The sequence below is a fragment of the Tigriopus californicus genome, chromosome 9 (genome assembly GCF_007210705.1).
Source record: "Tigriopus californicus strain San Diego chromosome 9, Tcal_SD_v2.1, whole genome shotgun sequence".
NCBI lineage: Eukaryota > Metazoa > Arthropoda > Copepoda > Harpacticoida > Harpacticidae > Tigriopus > Tigriopus californicus.
Genome location: NC_081448.1, coordinates 9548425 through 9572576, shown reverse-complemented (window position 1 = coordinate 9572576; position 24152 = coordinate 9548425). Strand labels below are relative to the sequence as shown.

Sequence of the window (24152 nt, the reverse complement as noted above, 5' to 3'; positions counted from 1 at the left end):
TCAAGGCTCGACCTTTATTGATGAGAATCCAAGGCTAGCGCTGATACGAATTAATCCGAAAATTATTGGATATTGACTATGAAAATAAGTCGTCAGCTTCTGTATAGTGTAATGCACACCCACTCCATCACTCGATGCTACAAAGTCATTGCACATTAGATTCTTACCTCGACAAATATTCACCAAGTGTTTTCCTCTGCAAAGCAATTTTTGGTAACCGTTTCGACCAAAGCTGTCCAGAGGACAAATAACTGAACGTTTTTGATACAACTTTTGTGACAAGCACGTGTTTCAAACAAAGCATCAAAGCATTTTAGTGCGTATCTGGATCACTCTTACTTTCAGCTGAAGGGGAGATAAAACTTATCTGATCGTGCGTAAAAACTGATTGTTCGGTCCGAACTATACTTTATTTTCATTGTTATTTAGTATCTAGCCAAAATCCAGTCACTAGAAGAAAGCTTTTTTCGTCAAATTTTACAAAAAATACAGCTGTCTTCCATTGAATTTGTTTCTTTAGCTTCAGGCGTTATAGTATCGCATTTGATATGGTTCCACCAATAAGGTACTTGAATACCAGGGGTTATTATAGGTGTGAAAAGAAGGATGGGGGCGAGGTTTTTCCATCGTGGTTTTCCCGTAGCGGTGTCCTACTCAAGGTACACCAATACCAGATGGAAAGAGATTTACTGGAGATCAAGTTCGAAATCGAGACAGAGGCAGGCAAGAAACCGCGGCCTCTTGATTGTATAGTTGGCAGCCACTCAAACTCGAAAGACCAAAGAAAATCGGCTAGATTTATGGGAAAAATCATGGACCAAGTTTTTTGTTCCTCCTTTTCAAAGCTCCCTTCTTTGGCGACTTTTCCATTTTCCTCGTCCTCGTTGTTCTTCCTCTCACTCCTACGACAATTAGAGAGCCCATAAAAAGTGGGATGGTGCCCACATTTGTGACCCTCTTGAGGGAATTTTCTCACCCAGTCATCCACGGACGAACCGAGGAAACAAATCTTGCAAACGAAGGCAACTAACTTCGGGAAAGTTGCCAAATATAAATGGGATATTCAAGCGCCCACGAGAGGTTGGGACCAAAACAGTAAGCATAGCTAGTTCATTTGGTACCACTCGTCAAGGTCGACTTGGTAGACGATCCTCCCTCCACATAAATTGTGGCAGAGAGGTCGGTATACGAAAGGAATTCCTCATGAAAAGTAAACACAAAGCCAGCATTGAATGCATTCTTCCTGAGGCCATGAGCTCTTTCTCTCTCTCAGCTGCTCTAAACCGCCTGGCTTCTACTACGTGTATTATGCTTTTGAACAAATTTGAATACGCTTACTCATAACACAAGTTCGTCAAAGTTTAGTAACCTTCATCTTTCAGGTTTGTACTTAGTTAGAACTTTGGTTGAATGAACCAAAGACGTTGCTTTCTCTCAGCTATCCATTTATGAAGCCCATCTTATACTCTGGCATTTGGTTCATGGGTAAAAGGTACAAAGCCTAGCTCCTGTATTGTATGTCAGATAAGTACAACAACTAATCTTCCAATAAACGTGCAAGATCCACATGCAGCCCAAAATGAGACTCATTTGCAATATATCGGAACACAGGCCAAATTGGGCGGTCAATGAGGATTTATAAAAGAGGCCGGAATATGACCACTTATGTAGGGTTGCTCCAAGGTCGAGGATGATCTTGGGATACTTACAACATATTTTGGTCGGACCCTGAGTGTTGTTCCAACAAAAAGTTCCACTCTCTATGACCCGAAGGAGCCAAATCAAATTAGTTCTTGCTTCAATTGATTGGGATAAATGGATTATATTGGTCCTTCAATCTAAATGTATCATAGGTGTCACTTCCAAGACAATCTAGTTTTCCATCTGCTTATACATTGCCAGCAGACGGCAACAATGGATCCGAGGACACGACGGGTCCTCGGTCCCTCTCGCTTCCTGAATAGTTAATGGAGCTTTTCATTTTTCTCGACCTTCCATTACACTTACGTGCATGAGGAATACCCTACTCGTAGTAATAGTGTCACAACTGAGAGTGAGTGAGAGTGAGTGAGAGAGAGTGAGAGAGAGAGCAAAGAGAGAGAGAGGTTTGCACCACTTTTCCACAACATATTACCTTAACTATCGCTCCACGTACTTTGTTTCTATAGGGGTCGTTCTTGAAAGGACGCGGTTATTTCAGGTGTGTGGGACAGAACTTTCACCCATTCTCGTTTGCCATGTCCTCTCCTCTTTGAATTTGGTTTCATCTTCACCCGTATATCATTCTACGTGCATAACCGAGCACTTGGTGAACTCGACTACACAATAGATTGAGAAGGACTTACGACCGAGACCCACGGGTGGCCATAATTAAAATGAAATGATGCTAAGCCTTGGCTCACCGAAACAACCAACAACCATGGAAAGGAGAATGAATGACCACTACAATGGCACTCGTTGCTCAAATGGAACAACCGTAGTTAGCCGGAACTCAAGCTCGAATACGTACAATAAAAATGTAGAACAAGGCAAAAGAATATTTCGTCTAGTCATGCACATCTCAAGACTTCATTCGTAATGGATATCTCTTGCCTGGTTCGATAGGAGTTATGACTTTGCAAGTTTTTTCTGAGCCTTGTTTTCCTCAACCAATTTCAAGACAGGATGAATCCATTAGAAAATTCAAGATAATGAACAACCTTAAAACAATAACAACCCCCTCTCAAATGTTGAAAGAGGCATCCCAGGTAATGGACAAACATGAAATACTGAAGGAATACTCCATCCAATATCTACGTGGCAGGGTTAGTTTACTGGTTGCCTGGTTGTGCCGGACTTTCCAATCATAAAAGGTCAGGAGTGGTTTTTAACCACTCCTCTGGTATACCATTAATTACGTCGTCTTGTGCATGTATGATAAAAGCCTTAATCATGGAATTTTCTCACAAAATAAATGGCCTTTTCTTCTCGTTGCCTTCCTCCTGCATTTCACCCACGGTCGATTTTTCTAATGAGGTTCCAAGTAATCCCACCTTGGCTACTTTGGGAGTTGGCTTGACTTGAAAGATCATTAAAGCGGATCTCCAAATGATGGATCGTTGCCGGGTATTGATAAACTTTCCACCTTAAGGGTTTAACCTCGTCATAATGACAGGGGCCTGATTGGCCTTTTCAATATTCCACATGGCACTGGGAACAAAATTAGACTAATGAACGCCGACAAACGAGATTTGAAGAGCAAACTCTACAAGCATCCCCGCCTCATCTATCATCTTTCGTGTGGCACTTGGGAACAATGAGGACCAACCATCTCTTTTTGCAACGCTCCATTGGAAACAGAGAAAAGGATATGTTGCCAAGAGTTATATGGTTTTGAAATAGGCACTCTATTACTTTCTTCTCGTTTTTGGGATGCTCATTTGACCGCTTCCCTCGGTCGTTAACGTAGGGTCGAAGACTTTATAGTTGCCTCCCTCGGCTATTAAAACAGTGGGTGCAAACCGAATTACGAAGTAGATAATCTTCACTATGTGCCTCTCCTCGTTATGATAATTTAACGTATTTTGTGTTCAATAAAGGTACATCTCAATCAATATTATGGGTTTGCTGCGTACCTTTTGCTTCCTGCTTTCATGAACCTTCCTTTTCAGAAAAGAATCAGCTAATCTGGAATGCACGTTCTTTTTAAACCATCGAAAAAGGCCAGGCTTTTCGTTTTGTTCATTCCAACTTCCCCAACTCTCCACGTAAAGTGCACATTAATGAGGCCATGGGTAAAGAATGTCAATGCCAACCAGCGGCCGTTAAGGGAACATTGTGGAACACGTTCCATTGCAAAATGATACAATTAGTCACGTGGAATTAAGGTGGCTTTGGCAGGCACTCGAAGACCACTTCTACCTATACCAGTTTGGTTCAAGGCGAAAATATACAATTTGCACCTTCTACGCCTTTTATATTTTATGCCATAGATTGTAGCATTCTAGAATCGGCTCAGAATGCAGCACTTGTGAACTTTTTATATCAATTGTTGCTTTCAACATTATAGTTTGTAACAAAGGAGGCAAGCTCAGAAAATTGGGAAATTTGAGTATCCAGTCAGGTAGAAAGTAAGCATATTGTTTGCAGATTATTTGTTTCGATTCATAATGTTTATGTCTTACGAAGGGGTAATGATTCCCTTCGAACATGTGTTTTCCGATGTGCTGATCGTTATTGATGTCTTAACAGATATCGATACTTGACCTTTGAATCCATATGCTAGGAACACCCACCTCTAGTTTGATCTTATTGTAGAGGTTCAAGCCCCAACGAAGATTTACAGCGATCCTTTTTCACCTTCTTTCCCTCGCAATTCCAAAGAGAATAAAGATGGGGAAATATGCTTTGTTCCTTTAATATTCCAATTTTATGAGCAAATTTCGGGAGCTACAAACTCTGCGCCTTGGAATCTGACACAGGCAATTCTACAAAGGTGTTTTTCTTCTAAAGACGAAGAAGCGTTTTCGCTTCGTAGTAAAGTTCATTTGCTTGAAAGACAAATGGCCCGAAATACAATAAAACATTTATGATTCCTAAAGAAAGCGGCTTCCATCTTGGGAAGTTGTAAACCCGTTGAAGACTCTTCTTTCTCAATGTTATGCTTTAGACCATTCAGTACACCGTACATGCGGGCGATTGGCAAACAACCACAGTCTCATTTTTTTCCTCTCGGCGACCTCCAAAATCTCAAAGTCGGCCTGGAAATCCATTTCGTGTGATGTAAAACAAAATGCTTTGGATAAAGGGCAAATTACATTCGGCGATCAAAATTTTCTTAAGAGAATATTCGCAAACGGCTTACAGATTAGGAAGCTTTCTATACTGATGACGGGTGCCGGGTAATGATGGAACACTTATAAAACTTGCAAGTTGTTCCAATGGAGCTTTAGAGGTGGATTGGAAGGTTGACTTTGTTGACCAACGTGACAACAGCCGACCAACTTGGAAACAGTTGAATCACGCAAGGCTTTTGAGGGCCAAAGTAGCATCTGTCAATAGCATTGTAACCAGGAAAAGCAAAGAGGAGGGGGTCTTCAACAGCCGAAACCTGATTCAAAAGGCTTTCCTCAAAATCAAGCTGATGCAGTTGCAGAATACTTGATTGATTTATATGGCTTCTTTTTGTCTGAGGGATCTTTCGAAAAGAACAAAATCACCTGGCGTAACTCTTAAACTGGTCTGAATTCACGAGATCATGTCGCCTTCAAGTACCTCGGAGATAAGAAAACCAACCCATGATTTATTAGTCGACGAGTTATGCACTTTACGTGCATAAAATGCGGCTTCTCTTACTTCGGTCGAGCCAGCCGCTAACAGCAAGCTCCAATGAATTTCTCGCCAAATCAAGATGAAGGTTTAACGTGAGTGATGATGTACGAGCTCTGCGTGAAAGCGAGTACACTTTCCAATGCACCCCACCTAACTTCAATTCACTCAACAATCATGTACGAACGTACCGGAGTTCCTTTCCGACGAGTAAAGCGTTACAACGAGCACAGAATGGGCTCTTGAAGCATGAACAGTGAGTGAGTGTACAGTACTTGCGAGCGAAGGTTGTTGTAGGTTACCTGCGAAGTGAAATGACTCGGTGGAAATGGAATGGATATTGCACATCCGTATGTTCACGTGTCTAGGTCGGATACCAAGCAATGAAATTTGCATTTTGACATACTGGAAGCTGGGTAGAATATATTTTTTTTCTCAAATGCCTCCAATATCCGTGTGGAAAAATAGTAAATGCTTCCAAAACAGACGAAATGAGGCAAGGGAGATAATGAGGGCGGGTAGTGCGCGTAATTTTCATGTCACTACTGCATTGCAAGCCTGCATGCTTGCTCTGGAGCAAAAATAGCAAAAATGAAAGTAATTGGGGCTAATGATGAAAAACTTACGGCATCGTTGCGTTCTTTTGCAATAAAACCATTGAATAGGCACTAAAACACAAGTAGCAATATTTGACCATTCAGATGTGTGAGATCGGCTTTTTGGTTCCAGTAAAAAACGATGCAACATCCTGAAGCAAACAAAGCATCAGTGATTTTCCATTAATGTCGTTGCATTTATGTGTATGTGGGGTATATCGCACTTATGAGTAGGACCGGGGGGCTTAGATAGGCTTTCAGCTTAGGTTCAGGTTCTTCCGCTGAGGAGGAATTGGAACGAAAAAGGGTAACAAATTCTCTCTCTTTTTCTTTCCCCACTCCTCCCCCCCTCCCTTGCTTCCAGCAAGTACATCAAGAAAGATCGTTGGTCAAGCACAAAATCGGGAGGGACTAAAAGATTAGACTTTGATTTGAGATGATATCTCATGCATTCAAGCTTGTGATGAATCAATCTTGCTAAGCTTGAAGCATTCAGAGGCTGAGCGAATGCAGGATGCTTTGCCCTGGCCTCATCTTTCAGTACTGTCCACAGTATATATGCCCGTCGTAAGAAAAAGAGAGAGATAGAAAAAATGACCAGTACGATCATCGACCTTGGGAGCTCTGGGGGCTCCACCAGAGTCTAAGGCTTTTACTACATGTAGTAGAAGCCAAATGGGGCTGCAGCTTTTGGCTTCGTCGAGGAAGGTTCAAGTTGACAGACAAGGCTTTGACCTCGTCTTTCTAGTGCACGTGAGGGCGGGGAATCTCGGTGTCAAAGGCCACTCAAACACTTCCTTTTCCCAGCCTCAGCTCAAGTGTGTTTGGTAGTTCTAAGAGGGAACGAAATCGTGTGAACTACTTTCAGTTCCAACATATCCATACCCATCCATGTTCCCATTCAAAGCCAGAAGCTCGTGCCTTACTTGGATCTATCTAGAATCCACTTTACAGTATATCAAGCAAAAGGAACAGAGGAATCAGAACCATGTACGCCAAGAACGTCAAGACGACTTCCATCCTCTCCAATGGAAAGGGCCAAAGATAGGAAAGGATCAAAGATTTCGCTTAATCGTCTTGGCACGCCTCACACCTTGGATGTTCCCTCGTTGATATTCAATCGAACTGGTTGATATGCGTCGGCGCACTGCCAGCCTCTAACGGATTGCGTTCTTGGCCGGGCACTTCCCAAGAACTCCATGGTCGAAGGGTGTTTGAAAAATGAAACACCAGTTTGTCTTGGCCATCGACTTGTCTGGCACAAGTCAAGGCTTTCTTCTTCTGGAAGACAACTTTGGGTTGTCAATAGAGCTCAGCATGCAAAGTAGAAAAAGTGCGTTCCAAAGTTGGACGAAGTTTGCAAAGAAGTGGCCACTTTCGTCCTGCCCAAAACCTTAAATGGCTAGATTCCGACTACATTGTGCATGTAAAAGACCGACTCTGAAGACCATTGTTGTTGACCTTTTCAGGCAATATGCAACGAATACTAGCTTTGTATGGCCTTATTGTGTATGCAGAGCTATTGCCGCCTGTGGGCTGAGATGGTTCCACTATGGCTATGCTATTGTATTGTATTGTCGAAGTCCAGCCAAGAGAGCTTTCGCCTTTGCACTATGGATGCTCAGACCTTCGTTGAATTGAGGCTTTGAGTAACGTGCTCTTGGTTTGTTAGCTTAGATCGGAAATACTGAATATCAAATATGATATCTCTCCATTGATTACAAGGCGACTAGAAGAGATCGGATGACCAAAAAACTCCACTCAATCCTTTCCAATTGTTGAGGTTCCCTCACACAAGAAACCCGTGATTATTACGTCAGCGATGTGATGTTTCCAGACTATCAAGAACCTCTAACAACAGCAACGATTCATCTTACCTGAAACAGAACGATAATGTTAGTCAGGTTTCCAATTTGTACTTTTGTAGCATATCTCAAAGGCTTGCATGCTGCTTGAAACAAATGAGCTCGGCTCCAGACATTCCGAAGTCCTTGGGTTCTAGTAGAACAATGATGCAAATGCTCAAGCATGAGGAACGAGGACACGAACAAGGGCCTCCTATTCGAAGAGGGCCTAAAGATGGATCTGTTGCACTCTACCCAGAGAGGAAATATTGTTATTGCTCCAAGCTGCCTCATTGTATTAATTTGATTATTCGTACATATAGCACCGAATATTGGTGTTGTTCACATGATCCACTTCGTTCGTTGTTGGCAGAGTAGTTGTTAGTTCAATTGTCGAAGAACTCGCTCTTGTCCGTCAATGCTAGCAATGCTGCTAGCGAGCATGACCATATTTGACTATAGGATATGGGCGATGGCTGAAGAATGCAAAGTACTAGGGACTTGGAAGTGATGGACAACGATGAACAATGATGCTTCATGTGTTCTCGTATTACATCGGGGGTCAAAAATGATTGCATTGTGCGTGAGTTGCCCTCCATGCAATCACTTCATCTTCTACTTATTTTATTACGGATCATTCATGCCTATGATGACGTAGGTCGTCGATAGGCTTGAAAGTTGTTTGCAAGAAATGAATTTGGACTACGTTTCGATTTCGGATAGCACACAAAACATGCGCTTGTTATTCAGGTGTCAATATTGACATTTGAAACAAAGGACATCAATCCTGATGTCTTTTGGCAACCAGAGCATCAAAACATAACCTGAGGTAAGCTGGGACCAAACTAGTGTTTCTTCAGCAAGCTTTAGAAATACGTTTGGTATTTAATCTATTTCATATAATAGGGAAATATATATTATCACCGGCAAGACATGTCATGCTCCTCTTTTCTAGCAGAAGCCCAAGCTCAAAGCAGACTTTTGGCTTTCCTATCTAAACGACCGAGAGTTGTCATAATTCAGCATCATTTGATTGCATCGCACACTGTCATTTGACATATAGTAGAATAAGTCCCACAAACACCACAAAAAGGCGACTAGTCGACCTCATTGTTGCTTACGTCTACGTAGTTTGGCAAATGAATACGGAGAATTGTGACACCCGGGCGATCTGCATAAGAGTCTTCTATCGCATTATGACATAAGTCGCTAAAGTTGGTGCTCCGAATGCTCTCCAAAGAGTCAAGTAAGGCTCGAGTGGAGGAAAGAAGTAAATGCCACTTTCGGTATGAAATATCGCTTTCCATCTAGCTCAAATAGCTGGGTGAGTCGAATGTACCAACCATACTAGTACCTATTTGTGTCTTGTCGCATTCTCCACGATTGCTGTCTCAGGTACGTGTTATTCCTGCCCAAAGTAATCCTGGGCCATTGCACATTCAGCAACTCTGAAAGCTTACGAATACCTTCTGATTTGGCTCCACTGACACGCGTGGGTTTCTACTCCCAAAGTCACTAGGAACGCAGGTTAGATGGTCGTCAGTTTTTGATGACCAAGAGCTCTCCTTTGAAAATTGGTCAGTCATGTCATTTAGATGTTACATCAGTCAGTTCTAGTATACAAGATAACAAGTTTGACTGAGGAATATGAAGATATCTTCCTGACCAAAATCACCGTGACACAACCAGAGACAGACACACATCCTAAGAAAGCGTGTGCTTCCACGTGAGAATAAATCATGCAACACAATCACAAGCCACTACATCGCATCGAACAGATGGAAACGTAAATATTTGCTTGCTGACTTATCCGCATCAAATTATAGAAGACTAAGGTTTCCAATTGCTCTAGGTCTGATCTAGCTGATCGAATGCGGCAGAGGGTCTTAAAGTGTTGCTACTCTACGTAAGTTCTTCTCAGAACACCAGCATTTCGTAGTGCTTAGTAAGTGGGGCCACATTTATTTGGGATTTGAAACTCACATAGGAGGTCCAAGGCAACTTATTTTTCAAGCCTTGTAGGTAGGTATTGGAGAGAGTTTTTGTGGGAGATCTCTTTTTTGAACCACCTCATTCCGTCAAGGATCGAAAAGAGGACTTGACAGAGGCGAGATCAAAGCATCCAAATAGTACGCCCGAGAAGCATTTCCTCAAGTTTCGAGTGCTCCATGTGGCCACGAGATCTCGGGATAAAGTCAATTATTTTGAGACAAGTCTCTCCCATTCCAAACAACAGTTTCTTGGGCTCTGGAACCAAGCAGTCTCAAGAACAAGGCAAGTGGCGTCATTAATCAATGAAGCTTTCATATTTCAAGGGATCTAGAACTCGAGCAATCATTACGCAGCCCGAGCTGTCATTTTGAGGGGATCCATTAGTTTCTCTCGGATGTCATTGTTCCTTCCAATGAATGTACTACAGGACCTTTGTTAGCATTGTCGACGAAGCATGCCATTAAACCCAGCTACTCTTCTTGTTACAATGATGAGGATAATGATGATATTCTCAAGTATTATGAAGACACTCACAGTCGTTTAGAATGAATACAGTTCGTTTCATTTCCTTCGACTCGGGTGTCCGTTATTTTTCTCCCTTCCTTCACGCAATGGCAGCCTTCTCTTATAAAAGGCCAATTTGGCCATAAAATAGTTCAGGCTAAAAGACTCTTCCCAAGTCAGCTGGTTCTCCTTCGCTCTCGTAAGAGTTTCAAGAAGACCAAGAAGAAGGCCCTAACATGACGCTGAACGTAACAGCCTCCATAAACAGCAGCCTCCTTCACCGCCACCCGCACCACCACCACCATCCACGTGCTTGGGCAGCAACTCGAACCAGACCAAGAACAAGACGAAGAAGAAGGCCCTCGAATACATACTATACGTATATGTCCTGAAGAAGGAGCTCCTCTCAAGACCTACGTACGTAGAGGGAGGGCGCGTCTCTTCGGCAGTTCCATGATATGACCAGGGGAGGAACAAACGAAGGCACAACATGCTCGCCCCCTAGATAGAGGAACTGTAGCTGTTGGGCCTTTGGAACTTTTCGGCGGGTTCCTCTCTCTCACTCTCCTTCCTTCTCTGTGTCCGTGATAAGTCTGCCGAATTCGCTCCACTCGCTCCACTCTCAAAATGCGAGAAGAATGAAGGAGGAAAGGAAAAGGAGAAGGGGCCGACTTGTAGGCAACTTCGAGGGAGGGAAAAGAAAAAGTGGGCCGAACGATAGGACGAGCTCCAAAGGGAGAAGAAGCCCATTCCAACTGCATACATACACTTATGTATATACCTACAGATACTAGATAGAAGACTAAGACTAAGAACTCACCAGCCCCGAACCCAAAAGCTGACGGTGAATGGACAGACAGACCAGGATCTGCATGATATGTGAATGTAGGTAGTGAGCTAAAAGATTAAGTATGGTTATTTCAAGCTTAAGATTCCGCGGGTAAATATTGGCCAACTTTTTAGCACGCAGACGCTGCCAAGCTAGTGCCCATTGGAGGAAAGGCCGTTTAGATTAAAGGCTCATAAATCATTCTACCACCAGGAGAAAGTAAGGATGTTCGAAATATTTTCAGAACAAGAGCTCGAACTGCAAAACGGACGACGTGCTTGCCGCCTCAGCACCCGGATGATATGCAAGATATCTACAGTATATACGTACGCACTGTATATTTTATAGCGAGGTAGAAAATGATGTTGAGGTACTGCACCTCCATCCATTCTCGTCTCGTGTCGTCCGACACGAGCAGCAAGGGTTTCAACAATGAAATTCTCAAGTAATTCTGATATCCATTACTCTGGCACAGACAAGTTTGCAAAGTGCTGGGTAAGACTGGATGGAGGGTCGCCATGAGTGTCGGCTGGTACTTCAACCTGATACTCCTACGTACGTTCATACTCTACAATACCTATATAGTATGTACGTAGTAGGGAATGATTGTGTGCGAGTACTAGCGCGTGGATTGTACTCCCCGATGATTTTCCTCAAGCCTTTCTTTTGTCCATTCATTTAAGTGTGCATGCTGTGGAAAGTGGTTAGAAAGAGGTTGGTTGTTCTGAACTTTCTCGAACTTGCTCCATTTATCTCCCACGGAGGCACCAATCTGTTGGCCTACCTTTACAGGGTAGTTCAAAAGAAACAAATCCGGAAAGACGTAATGGTGTGCTTCGTGACTTATGATTGGCAAATAACCATCTTGAAAACTCAAATCAAGTGCACTTTCCGTTCAATGGTCTTGATTTAGAAGAACTCGAGACTCGAACTTATAATTCTCAAGATTCTGATAAATCAAATTAGGAATTACAATATGTCATAAAATATCATACATAATAACAGTGTCCATTGGACTTGCAGTGTGTAAGAATTGGTCCCTGATGCATTTTTGAGTTGGCTACATCTTTGTGAATCGTACAATGACACGAGAATGCTGGATGTCCGTTCCTTCTAAAGCACCCTGTACTATTCTTGGCTTCTAATTTTTCTTGATTTTAGACCCATGACGTAAGAGTTTTGGTTGGCGGCAATCGAGTGAGTGGTTGAATGCCTCCTCCCACTCTCCTGGACGTTCACCCTATAGGCCATGAATTTTGCCTTCGGACGTTGGCCGAGATGAAATCTCTCCTCTTCGCTTAGACCATTGCCCATGATCCTTTCAACTCAACATCAATCATTATCTAATAGTTGGATCGACTTTAATTGGACGCGAAAAAGTACTGCCGAGAAATCTAAAAAGTTTGCCTCCTTTCGAGCATGTCCTCTAACTTACTGCACAGACGACGATAGTTCGCATGTGTTGCGTTATAAAAAGCTGTCAAGCCTAACCCTCATCCTGGGCTTGATTAGTGGGTTACTGAAGCATACTTGCTTCTTTAAAGAAGAAGATGGAGATGGATTGATTTGAGGGTCTCCCAAAACCTCCTTAACTACAAACACCACCGAGCAAAAACAATCAGGCATCTCTACCAGTACAGTGAGTGAGTGCACCGTACATTCCCTAGCGTTGCGAATGAGATTGAAAGACCAAAGAGGACGACAAGATGACCAAGATGACGGCGAGTGAGTGAAACAGAGACCAAAAGAGGAAAGGGGAAAGAAATCACGCACAACTTCAAAGAATCATCCATGCAGGAACGTATCAAGCTGACCTCGACGAAGGACTTGGCCCGAGAGAAGTCAAGGCAGGGCTCCGGAGATGCTCAAAAATTGACCGCAATGAAGACGGTTAGAAGGCTTTTTGCTCGCCGAAGATCCCTGGGCTCAAATGGAGCGGAAATGTCTCTTTCCCCTTCCATTTCTTAAGGTACGGAAAACTGAGGCAGACAACAATTTGTGTGAAGGTGGGTTGTCCAATATGTTGTACTGCAGCCCGCCAAGTTTCAATGAACCTGAGAAAACCAACTTCACTTAACTCTAGACCCGGTTTGGTTTCGTGATCCAGTCGATAACCCATCGAGGAATATCATTTTCCTGATATGATCTTACGAGGCTCAATCAGTTTTGATGAAACTGCATTCATCGAGGTGCAAAAAAGGTTGCCTGACCCATTCAAAATACCTTCCCCTACCTTCAGTTGAGTCGGTCGTACACATGATGGTGGTTGAGTCGGTTGGGTTGAGCATGAGAATGAGGGGGGAGAATCTCGTTTGTACTAACAGCTTCTTGGCTGAATGCCCAATCTATGTTCCAACCGTTGCTTAAGGGCACACTAACTAACCTGCTTGCTTTATTACCAATATCTTCAGGATGTCCACCTTGTCAGAACAACTTCAAGAATTGGCACCAACGACTATTCTGGAGTAAAACATGTCTCCTCCACTTTGGAGGAGTTTTTCCACTCATCTTGGCCACTCAAACAACAAGTCACAACCAAGCGCTTCTTGGTCAAAGTGTGAAGAAAAAGGCTGCTGTACCGTACATCCGCCTTCTTGGCCACTCAAACAACAAGTCACAACCAAGCGCTTCTTGGTCAAAGTGTGAAGAAAAAGGAAAGCAGATCGGTCGTGGTGTAGCCTTTGATCATCGTCGAGTGAATATTAGACAGCCTGACAACCACCCGCCAAACATACAACCAATCTCGGGAACTCGAATCGAGGCAAGAATGACAGAGATAGCTAACTGACTCTGATGGTTTGGCACGAATCCAATCAGTGGCCAAGGCAAAGCGGTGGCTTCTAGTAAGCTAGGAACATTAGCAATCAAACAGGTTTCTGAGAAGAACCTGTTTGGGTCACACAACTTGGTTGGTTTTGAAATCGAGTGAAAGGGACACATTTCACGAACTTGACGTCAATCCGAAAATCATCTGCTTGGAAGGCACCCCTTTATCTTCAATTGTATTGAGTTTTCAGTCATTGAAGACTTCGAAGCCAAGAATCTACGAAGTAAGGGGAAAAGAGCAGTGCACGAATGGTTGGACGTTTGCAAATCAACTTCGTCATACTGTATGCTTTTCTTTTGGTCTATTGGTTGTATGGGCAGTAATTTTGACCTTGACCACGTTATTGCAATTCATTTCGGTTTTCAGCCTACGAGGTACTCGTACGTATGTACCTTGACGATATTTGGAAACAGAAATAAAAAACCACAGCCGTCATGAAAAGAACGTTTCAAGCTCACACGCTGAAACCAAACGGAGTACGAAAAAGTTGTTTCCCCCAATTACTCTTCACCCTAAGTTCAAAACAGTGTCAGCGATAAAAATAGATTTGATTCCGTTCCTGAATGGATCAATCATTTCCCAAAGCTCACTGACGTCAAGCATACTTTTTCACCGAAACGTAAAGCACAACATGGGAAGATCACGAGTGAAACAGCAACAACTTGTGAAGGATGAGGCCAGTTACCGAAGATTTCGAATCCGTTCAAGTGCAGGTGTCAAAATGTCCTAAAACCAACGGTAAACCATACAAAAACTTGCACTGACCTAGATAATGAATGGAGAACCGCACAGTGAACTGGGGCTGACCACCTCAAACATACGTGTCGTTCGTGACCTTTCATTGATCTTGTACGGCAAACAGTGGTAAAACTTCAATCATATCATATATATACAGTAATGCAATAAATGCGTGCCAGGACTTGAAAGGCTGGATTTTGATGGTAGGATATTTGACTGTCAGTTCGCAGGATGCTTGTTGATTTATGCGTCTATAAAGCGATCCCTAAATATACAGGGCTGGGAACAAATTCGGTGTGCTGTTTCCATCTTCTTGGAATGCAACTGTGGAAGTCCAATAAAATTCACCTCAAAAACCCGTTAGTCATCTCTTTAACACGGCATAGGCAGAAATATACTCCTTACTTCAAATGCCTTTCTCTCTAAGTCTTGTTCTGGAAAGGACAACGTCGACGTCGGTTGAAATACAAGCTGTTGGTTTTTTTTTTTCAATAAAATAAAATTCCAATTAAAAACATGGGCGTGGAATTTGAATTGCAGCGATAAATCTCGTGGTAAAATCCGTTGATTCATGTTCATGTGTGGTTAAAAGAAATAGAACGCGTCCCCAATTCTAATTCTCGAGTAGCAGACCCAACTGCAAACAGCATTTTAGCGCGACCCTGTAGGTTGTGTGTTAATGGAAAAAGGGGGCGGAGGGGGAAAATGAGGTTTTGATTTGAAAAAGGCTGATCCTGCCCCACCTCGCATTAACCACAAGGAAATAAATACGAAAATTGCCTGCGACCAATTGGGAGTCATATGGTGAGCCAGAGTCCATTAGTAGGGGCTCTTTTATTAACCAGGACCAAGCTTTAGTTGGTTGAAGAATGGCAATTCTCCAGTATGATGTCCGCAAGGCAGAAATATTGTTGACTTTGATCTCAAAAAGATGTCCAGTTTACGAGAAGAACCAGAGTTTTGCTCAAGCTGAAGGATTTTGTAACTTGATATCAAAGTTTGTGAACATGAATCGACAGAAAAGCGAACGCCTCAGGGCTGCCACTTGTTGTTTTGAATCACACCTATTGACCTTGAATCTGATTAGCCGTTACTTTAGTGCTTTAGAGTATTTGATGACATTCTTTTTGTTTCAGAACGCCCCACGGTATTGCGTCTAGGTTCTAGTCGCTTGAAAGACCAAAAGGGTTGATAATACCTCACCAATGAGCCTTCCGTGCCGGCATAAATATCTCGAAAACTGCGGGTAGAGGCGGCATGGTCGTATTCTTGAAGTCGAATCTTCTTGGCCAAAGTGGTTCAAGACTTGGAAAATGTGATCCGTTGTAACTCGCTCAGATGTTGACAAGGTACAAATCCTTGCCACTGCCGCCTGAGAAAAGTATTCGCGGTGACGGTCATTATGACGTCAATTACTTTACGAGTTGAAAAAAAGGACGTACACCAATTTGCTTTTCTCACCGCTAGAAGTTGTCGAGATCGAATTTGAATGATTGACTCAAAAACAGAATTCGTCTTAGGTCAATACTTTGAAATGAAAGTGCAGCCAAGAGCACCAAAATCCTGAAAACATGACTGAATTGAAGGAGGGAAGAAAAACATCTTTTTGGGGGCGAATGGCGACTGTCCCCTATGACCAATACGATCCTAGTGTCAAGATACAGGATCGAGGAGACATTTCCTCTTTCGCCTCACCTCGATCGAAACAAACCAAGTAAGTTGATTGCTCATCGAAAAGGGAGCTTTCAGTGGGCAGTGGGTTTACACAAACATCTTCGACATTAATGAAACGAGATCCAGGCCCCTCTGGCCACTTGATTGTATTCCGAGGCCCTTGTGTTCTCTTCTGCATCATAGTAGCACTACTAGTAGTGGTAGTAGTAGTATTAGCAGCAGCAATAGAAGCAGCGGTGGAGGACTGAATGTCAATGGTGCAATTTGGAGGCGACAGGACACACGATCACGTGGTACAAGAATTGATTTCCTGACTTCTCAGAACAGGAAAAAACAACCACATCATGGTTAAGGATTTGCAAGGAGCCAAGCAATGCCAACAGTAACAACAACGACGCTCGGGAGAACAATTTGATGTGTCAGGCACACTATGACCCTGTTCACTACTCGAGAGACAGAGGAACAGAGGAAGGATTTGGCCAAATTCTAGAACAAGCTCCTCGATCCTTCTCCTCCTTCCCTCTCTCTCTCTCTCTCTTGGAAAATTTGCACCATTAAGAGTCACTTCCGCCCGTCTCAACTCGGGTTCAATGTAAATTGCCATGCTCTTTGTGACATGCAGAAACATAATCAGATAAAACAAACCCTCCCCCCTCTCCTTCCTCCTCTTCATCCCGCTCCTCTTCTGACTCCCCTGTTGGCCCAATTGGCGTCCTCTTTCCCATTTTAAATGCAAAATGTGCCAACAGCCCCGGAAGCATCCCATTCGGTGTTTTTTTCAAGTGGCAGCCAGGAACTTGCATATACTTATATACAGCAGATCCTTCCCCTGAATGTGCTCGCCTAGCGTGAGGTACCATCATTATCCTCTTAAAGAGTGTGTTCCTCGTGACACTGTCGTCGGCTTGGCATATGATCTCGAATGAAGTCGAAATTTTGAGGGCTGACATGAAAGAAGAAGCCAAATAAGCTAGCTTTGCCAAGATTCTTAGAACTACTCGCAACCAAAAATGGCATCCTCCGACGTCAGCTGAGCGAGGGGATTGCGAGGCTGACCAGGTGGCTCCATCACCAACCTAGAACCGGTATGCTGTAGGTAAGTTCACTCGCATTTACGAATGTGTAACTAGACAGAGGGCTCCTTCGTGTGTACTCAGGTAGATCATGTGTAGCCCTTCGTGGAGATTCAAGTGAGCCGTCTGGATTCGGGTTCTTGAGAATTGAGGAGTCTGCATTCCACAGTGAGCCCCAAAGTCTGGCCCGCCGACCAACTGCCTTCTACAGCTCTACAGCCTGCCTTCTTGTCTTTGGGGGTGTCGTTTCAGGCCGAAAAGAACCGGTTGACGATGCAAACTTGCCCCCTCCGTCTCTTCGAAGCTGTCTCGGACTACTACATAGCATGCACTCGAATGGACCTCGCATTTAGTTGCCAGGTCATAACAATGATTTGAACTGGCCAATCTTTGGGTACATTGGCACTCAAGAGATACATACCCGGCCACGAAACCCACTCTGAGGAGCGGAGGAGGTGGCAGAAGGAATGGCTGCAAGGGTGCTGCTAGTGGCATGATTGGATTTGGGAGGCATGGAGGCGATGGAGATTCTGCCGCTTAGGAAGAAGGCGAGGATGAGGAGAGAATGGCAAGAATGGGCACTTGTTCTCTGAAAATCATCGTCGTCTATTTCTTCTTCCATTACTTGTTCAATTCAGCATGTTCAATGTAATCGCTTTGAACAGGTGGTTCATGTCGTGTAAGAATATGTTTGCCAGGAATGTGTGCCACCATTTGGTCCAAGAACAAGTGTAACAGACAATCTCGGGCATTATAAGCCGGCTTTTCCCAAGAGCTTTTTCCTTGCCTTATCGTCATCTCCTGCATTGGCCAAGAAGCCTCTTTCAAATGTAATACGATGCATGCTTGACGTTATTGTGTGTCTTTGGTCAAGGTTGCACACCACCCTCAAATGTTCCAATCATTCATGTTGCCGGAGATAAAGTGTTTCGGATGCAAGTGGCAACATCATAAACCGGATTTGGAATCGAGCATACTCCCAAGGTGGGTAGGCACCAGAGACATCATACCATTATTACAGACTTTCCGAGGATGTCTTTGAGATAAATGAGAATGCTTGGCTTCAATTAGTCCATATACATCCAGGTATAGTTGGCAAAAGGCTATCACATTTCTGCATCTGCCGGGGTGTAACCGTATCTATGAATTGTGATTCCGATTGCCTCATCTTCAGATTCAATTAGTTGTTGGCTTCAATGTATGTATCTAGTACATGGTAGCTATTCTTCCTCCTCCATTTCTCTCTATGGCAAACCCTTAATGGTTGGGGGAAGGGGGAAGAGGGGCGGGGAATGGTGATGCAGGAATTAAGAAGTAGATGGGAACTCATCTCTAGCTTCGAGGATGATTTTAAGACGACTCCCGGGAAAACGACAAATCAAGATCCCAGTCGGTCACAAAATAGATTTCCATGAGGAATGGAATGTCTTTGAACTTGGCGGGATCGCAATCACCTTCAGAGATTTCCAAACAGAAAAGCGAAGCAAAGCGAAAGAGACAGGCAGAGAGGGAGAGGGAGAAATGCTTTTATCGCTTGAAGGGATTCATTCGATGAATCCTCAGGAGGAGAGGGAAGAGATTTAACGAAGGCTCAGCGTGTTTCGTAGAACCCAAATGAAGAAGATCCCGATTAATTCCCGAAAATTTCGACCTTAAAGCTAAGGCGATTAATTTCGTCGCTTCATGGTTCTGATTAATATGATTAGCTATGATGACAAGATATCATCTTTGAAAAGATCGAACGTCAACAAACATGAGTGAGCATCAAGGCAAAAAAGTCAAACGGGAGCAAGCAAACGATTTGCACCATGCAATGAACTATCTATCTCCATGTTCGTTTCGATACGATGTTAAGTCCTTAAAAACCAATGATAAAGCTTGGCTGGGTGTCCCTGACGAAGGAGATCAATCTTCAGCTCCAAACCAAGTCAATATTGACATGACGGGCAAACAATTGTAAAACCTCAAGGCTGGGGAAAACGACCCTTGGGTAGAGAAATTCGCTCTACACTAAAACAGCCTCCTTCCTCGACAAAGAAGAGGCGTGGGGAGCCAGAGTCAACAGGCAATGAATGCCTCCTCATCTACTAGTAGGTAACTTGAAAGTACAAACACGACATCAAGCATTGCCGTGGGTTGGACACTGGGGCTCTTAATTACTTAGGTGCCCATCAGAAATCATGCCTACCTGAAGGCCCATTTGAGCTTTTCTTCGGCAGTGCCTGCACTGGTGACATCGATAGCTAGCAAGAACTCTTTGAAGTCAATGTAGCCGTTTTTGTCGGTGTCGAAGGTGCGGAACACGTGGTCACAGAACTGTTCGGCATTGCCCGAGGGAAAGAACATCTTGTACATGTCCACAAACTTCACGGGTGTCAGTCGGCCATTGGGACAGTCCTGTTTGAAACCCTTGTACCACTCTTTAATGGTGTTCTCGTCGTAGCGAGTGTGTGCACGGAGAAACTCCAGATCCTCTTGCGAAAGACCCTGTTTACTCTTGATGCAACCCATCTTCTTCCAAAGAGGTAATTCTCGACGAGGACCACGGTTAGGTTGTGGAGCAGTGAATAATTAGGCCTGATCACTAGGATCAATGAGGCGGACAGGTCAGCAGACGAACAAAACCCTCACTACAGCCCCTTTACAAGAAGCGCTGGCACACCCACCGAACCGGCTTTTAGAGACTGACAGACTCACTACAGACTTGAATGAACGAGATGCGGACTCCAGGAGGTTGTCACAGGGGCTCGTTCGATCCTCACTAAAACTCTGACTTGCCAAATCAAATCTGCACACAACCGAGAACCACACTGAGAAAATAAATGAACAGCTCACAAAACGCGGCGTGTCCCAAGGTCTCCGAATCTCAACTAGAGCTGCCGATTTCAAACTTGACTAGCACTCCATGTAGCATTTACAACCTCTCCTACTCCTACTCCTCCTCCTTCTCTTCCTCCTCTTCCCGGCTTCGTTCTTTAGGCTGGAACAGATCATCAGAGGAACGGACGAACGGACGGAGGGATGGCCGTGGCTCGCTGGTCGGCGTCTGTTTCTCGTTCACACCACCGCGAATTGAAGCGCAAAAATGCATGCACTACCCGCGTTTCCCGCAACCAGTCCGGTCTGTGCGGATTGCGCTCACCATCTAATGGAACTCCATGGCAAAGCTCGTGCGAGCCGAGGAAAAAGGTTCCTCTCCATGTCGCTCTGCCAACGAACGCGCCAAAGGAGTATTACGGACATCCAACGTGGGCCACGTACAATTCCGCATTCAGTCTCGGGCTCAGAGGAAAAAGAATGACCGAATAACGACCCCATGTGTGTGTATGTCTCTAGAAAACGTCCCGGTTCGGTTAGGGCCCGTTCGTGGCCCTTCGTGGCCCTTCGCGGCCCTTCGCGGCCCTGAGTGCAAGTCAGAAGCTTCTCTTCAGCTTCTCTTTTCGTCCATCCCACCATCCCGGCGCTCCGGCGCTTCCAAAGCCCATTTTCTTCCTCACCCCAGCACAATATGTATGGATAGCATGGAGCATCCAATTTTCAAGTAGGAGAAGACGTGGAAGAGAACACCACAGACCATCTAGCAACCACATGGGCACGTCTTGCGGCGCAATGGCGGGCGGGTTCGCTCTTCCATTGCGCCCATGCTCCTTGGCCAGGTCAGACTTCTTGTTTAAAGCATGTGAGGGAGACTGCGTGCATGAGAAGCACGAGGTGGGCCGTGAGGAAGGAGCGCCAAAAAGCGCCTCTTGATTGGGACGTGAGATGCTACGACATTCCTTCCCTTCTAACCACCCTCTCCCTGATCCAGCCCAACCAATGGTCTAGGCCAAGGAGTACCATTACTTGTACAAGAAGCAGAACCTTCTTCCGTGCCCAATCTCTCGCTCCTCGACCACTGGTCCTTGCATTTAAGCCTAGAGTCTTCGGGCTCCCTCACCTCGAGCACCCGTCTCAAGAAAAGAAGTGAATACCCTTCGTTCCTTGTGGGTCAATGGGGGCGGCGGGAACGACGGCGGCGACCGTGGGGTTGGTTATGAGCATGCAGGCCATTCGCTAGCAGACGCATAATCATCAGAACGGCTTTTGGGAAGGAGTCGTCTCGAAGGCCAAATACAAGGCGCCAAGATGCCGTCGTGCCACATGCGTCACTCTGAAGAGGTTGGTGTAAGACCCACCTCGACCCCCTGTGCTGTCCTCTCCTTTCGTCCTCGTACTCCACACTTGTTAAACTAAAAGTACTGCTGCCTATGGAGGGTTCTGCTTTTCTGGGTTCTTTAGCCTAGCGGGTACGTGTCGTACCTACTCGCATAATGTCAGGCCAGGGAGGGGATCGTTTCTTGGGTCGTACTGGAAAATCGTGGAGGCCATGTACAAGTTATGGTCCCTGATTCTTCTCAAATCGTAGGGACGCTTTCTTGGTGAGACCCTCGTAGATGTTGCATGCCAGTCCTTTTCATTTTACGTCTTGTTCTTACGGTAAATGGTCGAAAATGCATGCCTGTCTATCGTCTAGCAAATCTAAATCTATCATCAACAAAATGGATCTTTTAGTGGCTGCCGTGTTAGTGAGGCTCCTACAATGAATCGTCGACCAATTTAAGACAGGACTAAGAGTTCTTGCACATGTTTTCGTGGAGGGGCATAGATGGGGTAGTAGCTGAAATGGGCGGAAGACACGTGGTCAGTCAGTTCTAGCTTTGTAATGAGCGGTACGTGTAGCTCTCAAGATCTGAAATGGTGGGCCCCTACAAGAAGAAGCTTGCAGACTCACTCATAAAATTGAAAATGTATGAAGCCAATTTTCCAACTCGCTGGTTTCGCAATGGGTAGTAGATACTTGGAAAAAAGATATCATTAATCAAACCATTTTGACAACCAACAATATGCATGAGAGCAGAGTAGAAATGGGCTTGCAGCTGGTCAAGTCAAGTTAAAACTATTCTTGAAGCTTCATTAAAAGGGCCCACTCACCTGAAAGCCCATTGTAATCGTTCCTCGGGGGATCCACAGCTGGTTACATCGATGGCCATGAGGAACTCTCGAAAGTCAATAAAACCACTGCAATCCTTATCGAAGGTTCTGCAATGAAGAACGGGTTGGGAGCTACAAATTAAGAACTTGAAATTGCTTCCCAAAAGGCGTTTGAGTACCCTAATTCGGAGCAAGACGAGAGTCAAAATGAAATTACGCTAACCACTCCGAATTTAGATCTGCCATGTGGTGGTGGGTGAATTTCTAGCTTGGTTGGTCAATCCGTCCCAATTGCTGGGAACAAGAATTTCATGCATTTTCATCAGCAGCCTACCTGAACACATTTTTGCAGAATGCCCTGGCGTCGCCGGCGGGAAAGAACATCTCGTACATGGCAATGAAAGTCTTGGGATAGAGTTTTCCAGTGGGGCAGTCCTGGAGAAATCCCTCGTGCCATTCACGAATAGTGTCCTCGTCGTACCTACCAAAAAGGCTGCAAGTTTTGACATTTTCATGCTTCATCAAACCCACAAGCTCGAAACGGGCCCTGTTGAGAAAAATTCCGAGTTGAAGGTATTTCATCTCCTTTACCTGGTATGAGCCTGAAGGAATTCGATATCCTCACGGGAAAGATGTCGTTTGCTACTGCAACAACCCATAAATACAATACGAAACGCGCAAACCAAGATCCAAACCACACTTGCTGGGCTCACATTCTCTATATGACAAACGTTGTAGAACACATAATCACTCGCAAACCTTCGATTTGATCTCAATTTGTGGGGCAAACAAAACCAACTGGAGCTTCCATAGAACTGCCTTATCTTGGCGCTTCATATTTCCACATGCTTATCGGACCCTTGGATCAAATCAATTCCGGGAAAGCCTTTCTTCACATGTGCCAATACGAGGGTAAAAACCTAACTGGCATAGGTGGGCATCGTTAACTTAACGAGTTATGCTATTTATTCGTCACTCTTGATTAATGACCGGATAATAATAAAAGATGTCGAAGCACAAGTTTTGTTTCACTATACAACTTCATAAGAAATTTTTAGCGATTTTTTTTCAGGATTTTCATTTTGGAAGAAAAAGTTACAAACATATTATTTTAGATTACTGGTCAAAACAAGTGCAAACAAGAGCGCTCAATTTTGGTAGGAGAAGCGTAGAATTGGTTTGAATTTAGATTTCAGTACTTTCATTAAAATGTCGTTTTGTATGTCACAAGTGTGGTAGCAATCAAAAGAATAACATCAAAGATCAATATCTTTAGCCTATAACTCTTGAACAATATTTACGCTTCTTTTCAATTTTATTCCACAAACAAAAGTAACTGTAATTAAAATGGTAAGTGTCAAAATGCGGACAGTTGTAAAAAATGTCAACAGTTCACAAATGGGTTCTATTTCGTGAAAACTTGGAGATAGGATAGTGTGATCAACGTTTGGACAACCTAAGAAAGTCTAAAAAGCCTAAAAAGATCATATTATCAACCTTGTTGGTTTTTTCATTCCAAGATCTTATGTCCATCTTTGCTAGCAGGAAGCTTATTTGCGGAACATTAAGGCAAGAACTTTTTTTATTTCCAGGTTCAATGAGATAACTCAATATTGCATACCTGTCTATGAATGAAAGGGCAGATCACTGTACTTAAGCAGCGAGACCTTCCAATAAGAGGTAAATGGTATCTTGGTTGATGATAAAAAGCGTCGTATGCATACGTTTGTTAACGTCGCGATGTGGACGAAATCAAGGCGATTTCTACCTTTTACATTTGAGAACTCTGAAACTCTT

At 44.0% G+C, this 24152-nt stretch overlaps 1 protein-coding gene across 1 annotated transcript in view; it reads right to left on the bottom strand.

Moving 5' to 3' along the window:
• The window catches only part of LOC131886285 (neuronal calcium sensor 2-like), a 28005-nt gene extending 7515 nt beyond the window's left edge, over positions 1-20490 (bottom strand). Inside the window, exon 1 of the mRNA XM_059234571.1 lies at positions 19573-20490. Coding sequence (XP_059090554.1) covers positions 19573-19895 — 323 coding nt within the window. The 5' untranslated portion in view covers positions 19896-20490. The remainder of the gene's footprint in view (positions 1-19572) is intronic.
• Positions 20491-24152: the final 3662 nt, after the last annotated feature.